The sequence below is a fragment of the Octodon degus genome, unplaced genomic scaffold, assembly GCF_000260255.1.
Source record: "Octodon degus isolate 3935 unplaced genomic scaffold, OctDeg1.0 scaffold00184, whole genome shotgun sequence".
Classification (NCBI taxonomy): domain Eukaryota; kingdom Metazoa; phylum Chordata; class Mammalia; order Rodentia; family Octodontidae; genus Octodon; species Octodon degus.
The window spans coordinates 3,177,887-3,189,252 of record NW_004524760.1 but is presented as its reverse complement, the minus strand read 5'-3'; the positions used below and the strand labels follow the sequence as shown (position 1 = coordinate 3,189,252).

The window sequence follows — 11,366 nt, the reverse complement described above, 5'->3', positions numbered from 1 at the left end:
CACAGACCAATGATCCCTATCATGCTCTCAAACATGTTAGATGTCAGCTCGACATCCTGCCCACCACTTACATATAGCACTGGCAAAGGAAACCCCCAGCAAAGGGCTACTGAGCACCTGCCACCAGCAGAAGACTACTGAATGCCTGGAACCCTGCTTGCAGGTAAGTAGCCATGGACCATATCTCCTGTTACTGAGAACCACAGTCCTAGACATCACAGAGCTTATAAGAAGAAAGGTGACAACTTAGCAGAGAGCAAAAGGGTAAGTATCTGTTGAGCTAGAGGATGAGATATGGGCACACTCAACTGTGCCCATATACTTTAATATGTATATGGGAGGTATCTGATGTATATGGGAGGTATCTGTGTATGTGAGGAGAGTAAGATTTAACTAGTATTTTAAAAAACACAGAAATGAAGGGAAAAAAATTACTAGTACTTTAAACAGTGCCTATCATGGGCAAATCAGGGTAACCCTTACCAGAAATGTGCATAAAGTATTCAAACACAAGGTTATTCTCAGCATATTATCTGGCTCAGACATTCTCACAGGTTCTCTTAATCTTCTATTGCACTTCCTTTTTCTCTGTATCCCTTTGTCTGCTCTCACAAATATTTGTTCAAACCTCCTCTATACCAGCCCTCTACTCAAAATATAAAAATTCAGTATTGCGATACGATCTTCACTTTGGGTGGTGTTGGTGTTTATCTACATCTTCCTCTAATCATAATTTTTCTTTTTTTCTTTCTTTTTTACCTGACTGACCCCCCTTCCCTCTTTTCTACGATTTCCTTCCCTCCACTGATTTCAGTTTAACTGTTAGTAGTCGTATACTATAATTTGTATGAATCACTGACAAAAAGGTGAAATTGTTAAAACAATTTTTAGTGTGTAAGAAAATGTGCAGAGTGCTCTGCTGAAATTGACAAAACAGATAGGAATTTCCCTTATAAAACAGTAACCTGGCCTGATCTTACTAAATCTAAAAAGACTAAAAAGTAGGTAAACATAAAAAAAAAAACCAAAACAAAACAAAACAAAAAACAAACCCAAAGCTAAGACCACATCACTAGATAAGAGACATTAATGAAAAATATCATACTACAATAGTCACTTCACTCTAACTTATCTCCAATCCTCAACACACACACACACACACACACACACACACACACACACACACAGAAGAAAGGCAACAAAATGCCCCTCAAAACTCCTAACTCTGCCAAAGCTGACCCAATGGTCACTGATGGGAAGAAAATTTTAAAAATCCAATGGATGAATTGTATGAAATAATAAAACAAAAAGCAGAAACTCAGGGAGCCTAAAGATGATACACCTAAAAACAGGCAACAGACTTAATAAATAACTGTTCAGTGAGTTTAAAGAAGATTCAAATTAAAAATTAGCAGAGCTAACCAAAATGATTTAAAATATAAATGAGCAATTTAGCAAAGAATCAGAGTCCATACAAACGTACCAAAAAGAAATCCAGGAGAAGAATTCTATGGAAAGTAGGGGTAGAAAAACGATCGATGTGAAGAGAACATGTCAAAAGTAGACATAACTTAAAATGAAAAACAGAAAAATGAAAATTGGTCCACAGCTTATAGAGGATGCAACAAGTAACCTAACACTAATAGGAGTTAGAGAAGAGGCCAAAAAATAGTACAAATAGTATTATAAAAGAAAATCTTTTTACAGAAATCATAGCAGAAAACTCTTAAGTATGAGGAAAGAATTCAACATACATGCAAGTAGGGCATATAGAATGCCAAATATCCACAAGCCGAAAAGAACTTCTCCATGACACATCATAACCAAAATTCCAGAAGCTCAACAGCAGGTCAAAATCTCAAGAGGTATAGAGAAAAGCAACAAGTCACTTACAAGCCCTTAGAATTACAGCAAATTCCTAAACACAAACCTTAAAGGCCGAGAGCCTGGAGTGAAGTGTTTCAAGCTCTAAAACAAAACAACTTTCCCCTAACCTGAATTATCCTACAAACCTATTTTTCACAACTGATGGAGAAGGCCCAGCCAAACAGCTCAGCGGATTAAAGTGCCTGAATAGGCAGAGCAAAGGCCAAAATTCGATCCCCAAGCCTGCCATGTCAGCCCCGCCCCCAGAGTGCACAGAGACAGTGATTGAGACTGGGGATGGTGGTAAGTCTGTAAATCCAGCACTTGGGAGGCTGTAAACAGGTGGATCACTACGAGTCCAATCTACATAGTGAAACTGTTGACCCTGTAGACCCTGTACTAAATACATTAAAAAAAAAAAACAAAAAAACTGATGGAGAAATAAGGAGCTTCTACGATAAAGAGCATCTTAAGAAATTCATGATTACTAAACCAGCACTGAAAAAAAATTCTCAAGGATATCTTAGAGAAAGAAAATGAAGCCAATGATGCCAAAACACCTAATAGAGTAAATAAAAGGAGGGTGAACAGTTAAGCAAAAGGGGAAAATACATTAATCAGCAACAGAAAGAAAAAAAAAAATCCAGTGATTCACAGAAATAAGTCAATACCTTCAGTAATAATTCAAACTGTCTCAATTCCACAATCAGAAGGCACAGATTGGCAGACTGGATAAAACAAAAACAAGAAGAACAGAACGTTGCATACAAGACACATTTAATCCAAGTAGCTATCCTACTTTCAGATAAAGTGGACAAAACTATTCAGAGGGGCAAGAAACTTCACTATACTGGTTGAGGGAACAGTTGAAGGGGAAGAGGTACCAACTGTACATATGCAGTAAATACTGGCATACCTAACTTCATATAAAACAAACACTACTAGACATAAACATCAACACAATCATAGTGGGAGGCTCAATAACCCACTCTGAACTAAAATAACCCCCAAAAAACTATTAAGGTTGAACCAAAACTTCAAACAAATAATAGATATCTACAGATAACAGGTATCTACAGTGTTCCATCCTAGAACAACAGAATATACATTCTTCTCAACAGCACATAAAGCATCCTCCAAAACAGACCATATACTAACTCATAAATCTTATTTAAATAAATCCATCGAATGAAAATTATCCCACATATATTATCAGACCATACAATGAACTATGCAATGAACTAGACTGCACTGAACTAGATATAAACTAAAAATCAATGGGGAAAAAAAAACCCAGAAATTTTCCAAATAGAGATTAAGTAATATACCCTTGAATAATCAATGTGTAACAAGGAAGAAATGAAATAATTCTTAGAATCAAATGACAGTGCCAGTAAAACATATCAGAACCTATGGGACACACTGAGAACAGTCCTAAGAGCAAGATTTATTGCTATGAATGCCCAAATTAGAAAAACAGAGCAAGCTTCACAAAATAACCAAATGATGTACCTCAAGTTCCTACAAAAGCAAGAACAATCAAACCTAAGTTAGTAAAAGGGAAAAACATATACAGGTTGGAGCAGAAATTCATGAAATTGAGACAAAGAAAGCAAGGTTAAAAAAAAAAAAATGAATGAAAGAACAACCTTTCAAAAGAATAAACAAGATAGAGCTTTGGCCAAACTTACCAAAAGAAGGAAAGAAAAAACCCTTATCAATGTAATGAGAAATGAAAAAGCCAAAAATCACAACAGACACCATTGAAAACCAGAATACTATCTCTATTTGAAAGTCTATACTCCAAAAAGTTAGAGAATCTAGGAAAGTAGATTCAAAGATACTAATGAATTACTGAAACTGAACAAAAGAGATATAAAAATCCCAAGCAATCTAGTAACAGGTAATGAAATTGAGACAGTAATTAAAAAAAAAAAAAAAAATAACTACTAGCTACTAAATAAGAAAAACCTAGGACCAAGGAAAGTACTGCTGAATTCTGTAAGAACTTCGGGGATGATCCAATTGGAATATTTCTAAAACTCTTTAATGAGATTAAAAGGGAAGGAGTAGGGGCCAGGGAGATAGCTCAGTAGAATAAGTTCTTGCCTGGCAAGCGCAGGGTTCTGAGTTCAATCTCAGGTACCACAAAAAAATAAAATAAAATAAAAGGAAAGAAGTAATTCTAAATTCATTTCCTAGGGGCCGGGGAGATGGCTCAGAAGGATAAGCGCTTGACTGGCAAACGCAAGGATCTGAGTTCAATCCCCGGTTCCGCAAAAATAAATAAATAAATAAATAAAATAATAAAAAATTCATTTCCTAGAAGCTAGCATTACCTTGATTTCAATACCAAACAAGGACTTAAGTAAAAATGAAAACAACAGACCAATATATTTAACAAACATAAAAATCAACAAGATACTAGCAAACAGAATACAGCAAATCCATAAATGTGATAAATCATGGCCAAGTAGGCTTCATCCCAGAGATGCAAGAGTGGCTCAACATACATCAATAAAGGAGGGGCCGGGGAGATGGCTCAGTGGAATGAGCACTCAGGGGCCTGAGTTCAATCCCCGGTTCCGCAAAAAAAAAAAAAAAAAAAAAAAAAAGAAAGAAATGTAATACACCACGAAAATAGAAACAAGGACAAAAAGCATACGATCACTTCGGGAGATACAGAAAAGCCTTTGACAAAATCCAATATTCATTCATGATAAAGAAAAAACACCAGTGAAAATAAGTACCGAAGGACCTTATCTCAATATGATAAAAGCCACATATGACAAACACACTGCCAACATTGTACTGAATAGGGAAAACCTGACAGCGTTTCCTCTAAAATCAGGAGTAAGACAAGGATGTTCACTATCACCACTCCTGTTCAAGGTGGTATAGGTTTCCTTTTACACTGCAGCCTCACTAAATTTGTTATTATTTAATCTCTAATAATAGCCATTCTTTCTAGAGTAAGATGGAATCTCAGTGTTTTAATTTCTCTCATGGCCAGTGATATCGAACATTTTTTCATGTATTCATGTGTACTTCTGAGAAGTGTCTACTCATTTCAGTGGCCCATTTTTTTGACTGGGTCTTTTATTTTGAAGGGCTTTTTTTTTTAGTTCTTTATATATTCTAGATATTAGTCTTCTATCAAAGGAAGAGGTGGCAACAGGTTTTTCCCATTCTGTAGTTTGTGTCTTCACTCTATTGGTCATTTCCTTTGCTATGCAGAAGATTTTTAATTTGATATAATTCTATTAGTTGATTCTTGATGTTATTTCATATACAAATGGTGTTCTGTTCAAAAAGACTTTACTTATGCCTGTGTCTTTAAGAATTTTACCTGTTTCACCTTCTAGCTGATAAAGTGTTTCTATTTTAATGTCCAGGTCTTGAATACATTTTTATTTTATTTTGGTACATAACACATGGGTCGTGGGGCCACAGAAATAGCTCAGCAGTCTAAATGCATACTAGATTCAATCCTCAGTACTACATGCCATGCTGGCCCCACCCCACATGCCTGTAATCCCACCACTAGGGGGGCCTGAAACAGGAGGATCACTACCAGTCTGAGCTGTGTAGTAAAACCCTGTATCAAATACATAAAATAAAAAAAAGAAAGCTGTGATTCAATCTCAGGCTAGTGTCCACAGCACCATTTGTTAAAGAGGCTATCTATCTTTCCTCTAGTGCAGATTTTTTGTTATGCTGTCAAAGATCACAAGGATGAATATGCCTAGGGTTGTTTCTGTATCCTTGATTCTCAGTTCCAGTGATCTACATGTACATTTTTGTGCCAGCAGCATGCTATTTCTATCACTTTAGCTTTGTGATACAATTTGAAATACAAAATTGTAATGCCTTCTGCTCTCATTGTAGAAGTCTTTTCCTTCCTTGGTGAGATGAATTCCTAAGTATTTCACTTTTCTTGCTGCTATCATAAGCAGCATTCTATTCTCAATAGCTTTTTCAGTGAGTTCATTATTCATGTAAGGGAACGTTATCAATTTTTGTGAGTTCATGTTAGTTTTGTATCCTGCTATATTCTTGAACTTGGTTGTTCTAGGAGTGTTTTGATGGAATTTTGGGGGTCTTCCATATAAAGGATAACATCAGTTGCAAATAAGTATTTGATCTTTTCCTCTCCTATACCAATCCTTTGATTTCTTTCCTTTGATTTTCTTGACCTCATTGCTCTGGCTAATGTACCAAGTACTATACTGAACAGGAGTGGTAATAGTGAACATCTTTGTCTTACTACTGATCCTAGAAGGAAAGCTGTCAGGTTTCCCTATTTAATTTGATGTTGGCAGTGTATTTGTCACACACAGCTTTTATCATATTGAGATAAAGTCTTTTTGTATTTTTTTAAAATCATGAATGAATACTGGATTTTTGTCAAAGGCTTTCTGTATCTCTTGAAGTGATCATGTGATTTCTGTCCTGTTTCTATTTTTGTGGTATATTATACTTATTGATTTGTTTATATTAAGCCACCCTTGCATTCCTGGGATGATGCCTACCTGGCCATGATGAGTACTCTTTTATGGATTTGCTGTATTCTGTTTGCCAGTATCTTGTTGATTCATATGTATAGCAACATGTACTCTTAAGTACAAAAAATACAAAATTTTAATCCAGTCCTTTTGACTATTTATATTCCTACCTCCTCTTTTATTTCATTGAATTTAGAGGATATGATGAGTTTATCTAGAATAAATACTAAAAGTATTTCCAGAAAAAACAAAACTGACTACTTTGAGTTACTCTACTTTTCATTTCTTTTGCCAAAAGAAATAACTTATGTTTTTTTCTTATTAATTATAACATAAAGTTGAGAACTGTTACATAAAAATCTATGAACCATAAATAAAGATTCCAGATAGCTGTTAAGGAGTTAAGCAAACTCACTAGCTGCTGTCATCTGCAACACTCAAGGACCTATCCTTATCTTTAGACTGCTCATTCACTAACAAGTCACCAAGAACAGCACAACTGCAGGTCATTTTCCCTGTGCATAAGGAATGCTCCCTTGCAAATTTATAACCTCGCAGCAAGGAAAAGCAAGAGGTAGAAAATGTGTGGTTGGGGTGGGGGATAGAGCTCAGCAGCATAAGCACTTGCTTGGTAAGCATGAGGTCCTAAGTTCGATTCCTGGTGCCCGGAGGGTGGGGTGGGAGGTGTAGAAATGTCATTATAGAAAGGAGGCTTTGACCTCTTGAGCTCTACAAGAAGTTCCTTTTTCTAACTGCAGGTTCATGCCTTATCCTCACCCTACTGGTTAATATTAGCATTTAAATCTTTCTTAAGGACAAGTTAATATTTATGAGAAAACAACATATATTTTAAAAGGGCATAAATCCAATACATTTATAAAGAAAGCTTAGAATACACTTGAGACAACTGCTACTGAAAAATGATTGTGCATACAACCGCACCCTGGCTTCAGAATGAATTAGTTAAGTGCTGACATGAGCAGCACCAGCTATCCATAGCCACCACCTTATCTCAATGTCTGGACACCTGTTCAGCTAAATTCATACCTAGCCATACTTCTGAATGTTTTAATATAGCATAACTCTGTATGAACCCTGAAAAAAAAGAGCACTTGCCTTCATTTTTCCACTGTATTTAGGATCAGAAAGTGTTTCAAAGGCTGCATCTTTGCTCTTCTGAACAAAATCTGGGAATCTGGAAAATACCTGATCACATATCCTTTTGGTAAGTGTTTCCTTGAGGGGGAAAAGGCAAAGAAAAGAAATTGCAATTCAACATATTTATTTTTTTTTCAAAATTTTATTGATAAACAGATAGCAATGAGACAGTTTCAAATCAAATCAGAAGTACAGTTTCAACAAATAACACACTGCATATATTCTTCTTAGTGGTTAATTGCTATACAACATGCGGATTTGAGATCCTATTTACAAACACCATTAGAACAAATCATTCTATTCCTTAAGAGAATGCATCTATATATCTATTCTAACCACTTTGAATACACAGATACAAAATGGACATTCATCAGTATACCCCATTTTTTCTAAGTTCCGTTACTGAATATTATAGGTGTGTAAACTCAGCAAAATATTCTAAGAGTCCAGTAGCCCATAATAGCATTGGGTCTTCTGTTTAACTGGCAATGTCAGAAATTATTGACCTGAGTCCCCCACAGCTCAACATAACAGCATGGCTTTACTTCCTATATTTCAATTCAACATATTTAAACCTGTATAAACTGAAGCCACTTTAAAAAAATGTTACTTGGAAGATGTGGCCTTTTCTATGTAAGATTAATAATTCAGAAAATCTTAAAATGATACATTAAACACAACTGACTGCAATGAATTCTTAATGATAAGGCTACTAGCTTAATATTTTTCCAAGACTTCCAAAATAAAGAGGGCAAATACCCATAAGAGCAAAGGCTACTATTAAAAAGTAACATTAAATTTTTATCATTTAAACAGAATTGACTATGTCACAAAAAATATAAAATCATTACATAAAAAGCTTTTAAAATGTTTTTATTTAGGTTGTACTCTAAATAAGACACAATTAGAATTACCCAAGTAAATGACAATTTACTTCTAAACTTTGAAATCATGATTTTTGCCAGTTGGGGAAACAGATCTAATATTTTATATATAGATCATTATAGGAACTCTTTTTAACCAGATTAGATAATGAAATTAGATACCTATTTTCTGAAGTAAGACTACTAGAGAAAATAAACATGTGATCATTATTAGAGGCATATCAATTATTAAGCTTATGTTTTCTGTTCAAGAATATAACTATATATTCCTTAATATCTAAATTTTATTTATTTATTTATTTACTGTGCTGGAGATCAAATCTAGGACATCCTCTAATACTAGACACATCAGTTATATACAAGTAATCTCACAAAGAAATACAGAAAGTCAACCCACACCTGTTGTCTGGAGGTGCTAGTGGCCTGCAGCAGTGCAACGTGGTTTGCTACCTTCTGAAGGACTGTAAGGTAGCTGAGATACAAGGTCTTCACTGTTTCTCCATGTGAATTAGTCTATAACCAAAAGAAAAGGCTATGTTTGTTTTCATCATATGGTATTTCACAAGATGGTAAAGATAAACTGAAATGCTTGCCTTATAACAACAGTTTCGTCTCTTCCGGCCACTGTTACAGGTACAAGGCTTAGAAGACTGAAGAATCAAAGTCACATCTTCTGTTTCTAATACTGTTTGATAGACTGCTTTCTGGAAATCTGTCAGAGAACAATAAACCATCTGGCAAGATAAAATACAAGGCAATCACTAGTCATTTTTTGTAGCAGTAAGAATAATAATCACAATGTACGTAGGATTTAATAGATTGTAATAGTGAAAACTGTTTGTAAACTATTTTTCCATTTAGTTATATTGTAGTAATTTTCCCAATTTTCATACTTTTTGCTTTCCACTTCACTTTAGACTATACAAATTAAAATTTAATTTTCAAATAATGTCATACTTTTTGTTTTTAATTAAAATATTTAAAGGGTTAATTACTTCCTTATTTTTTCTCACCATACTGTGGATCTTCACTAGGTTCTATTAGTTCATCATGCAAATAAATGACTAAAGTTTAAGATAAAAAATTTGATAAGAAGATAATACGGAATTGCATAAAAATAAATGCTTACTAAAATAGCTGAAAAACTCCCTATTATTGAAAACTAAACATAGTTGCTTATATTTAATATCTTGCTATAAATTCCCAAGATTAAATATAATGATTAATAAAATGTACACAAAAGCAAATACAAGTTAACATTTTACATCCAAATCCAAAGTAAGAAGAAAATTTGATAGAAAAATGCCACTACATTATACACTTTATCGTGTATTCTTCATGATACTGTAAATCAGCAATACAACTATTTGCAATTCGAGCCATAAAACTAAACACGCTATCACAGAGCTTTGAAGAATGTGAACAAGAAATAAAAGACATCTATTTGTAAGGATTTATATAAAGAATATTATATTCTTTATTTTTTTTTCTTGGCCGAACTGGGGATTGAACTCAGACCCTTGCACTTGCCAGGGAAGCGCTTATTCTACTGAGCCATCTACCCAGCCCCAAGATTATTATGATAGCAAAAAACAACAAATGTATATTGAACAAGCCATATGTATATATAAAGTTTACTATCTTGGTCTTCAGGACCAGCCAAATAGCGCAGAGGATTAAAGTGTCTGCTTAGGTAGACACAGCGGCTGGCCGGGATTCAATCCCTGGTGTACTATGCCTGCAGTGCCAGCCCCACCCCGTCGCCTGGGCCCACTGAGATACAGATGGAGACTGGGCATGGTGATGCACACCTGTACTCCCAGCTCTTGGGAGGCTAGACACAGGCGGATCACTACAAGTCAGATCTATGTAGAGAGACCCTGTAGACACTTACTAAAATTAAAAAAAACGAGAGAACTATCTTTATCTTCAATCTTTTATTTTTATTTTTTAAAGGACAGGGTACACAGGGTATACAGGGTCTCACTGCATAGATCAGACTCGTAGTGATCTTCCTGTTTACAGCCTTTCAAACCCTGAGACTACTGGTGCACACCACTATGCCCGGTCACTGCTGCCATCTCAGTGTGCTCCGGGGGTGGGGCCAGCACAGCAGCCCAGGGGATCAAACTCCTGGCTCCTGTGTCTGCCTAAGCAGGTGCTTTAATCTGCTGAGCTATTTGCCTGGCACTTTGGTCTTCAACCTTGATTATACAAGTATATATAAAAACAAAAACGACAAAGTGTAAACAGAAAACACTTTAGGGAAAGAAGTTCTTCGTACTTCCTTCAGGAAGAATTATATTAAAAGCTTTGAGAAATGAGTCTAATGTACTTTGTTATGTTTAGATTTTAAATGCATCTATAAAGGGCCATATGCCAAAGGCCTCGTCCCCAGCTTGTGGCACTACTAGGAAGAAATACAACTTTTAGGAGGTAAAGCCTCATAATATAGTCCAGTAGACCCTGTATACCCTGTGCACCCTGCCCATAATAGTAGTGAGTCATCTGCAGAACTGGCAATGTCAGAAGTTGCTGACTTGAGCATTTTACAGCTCAGCATATTAATATGTCTTTACTTTTTATACTTCATGGTTATACTTTTCTGCTGGATGGTTAAGACCAAGAGAAAGCAAGAGCTATATAACAAAAACTGTAACTTTTGTATCTGACAAGGTCAGTCAAATCCCCTCAGGATTTATCCTGAAACCCTGAACAGAACTTTGTAGATCCTTTGTCAGTGTCAGCCATCTGGATGAGTCACAGCCACTGCTTGACCAATTTGCTCTCTGTGAAAGCCTAAGAGAATGTTTTCTCTCTAGGTGACTCTCCTTAGGCACACTCTACATCATCAATCACTTTCCTCTGTGACCCCATAATCTCCTTGAACAGAAAATTTGAATGGCAATGGAATACCCATCTCTGACAAAACTGAACAAAAAAGGGGGATATA

At 35.5% G+C, this 11,366-nt stretch overlaps 1 protein-coding gene across 3 annotated transcripts in view; it reads right to left on the bottom strand.

The window, feature by feature from the left end:
* Nucleotides 1-11,366, bottom strand: part of Ercc6l2 (ERCC excision repair 6 like 2) — a 185,023-nt gene that overhangs the window by 131,195 nt on the left and 42,462 nt on the right. For all 3 annotated transcript variants that reach the window (XM_012517485.2, XM_023703936.1, XM_023703937.1), the window contains exons 7-9: nt 9,007-9,147; nt 8,813-8,926; nt 7,488-7,607 (exon numbers count right to left, since the gene is read on the bottom strand). In XM_012517485.2, coding sequence (XP_012372939.1) covers nt 7,488-7,607; nt 8,813-8,926; nt 9,007-9,147 — 375 coding nt within the window. The remainder of the gene's footprint in view (nt 1-7,487; nt 7,608-8,812; nt 8,927-9,006; nt 9,148-11,366) is intronic.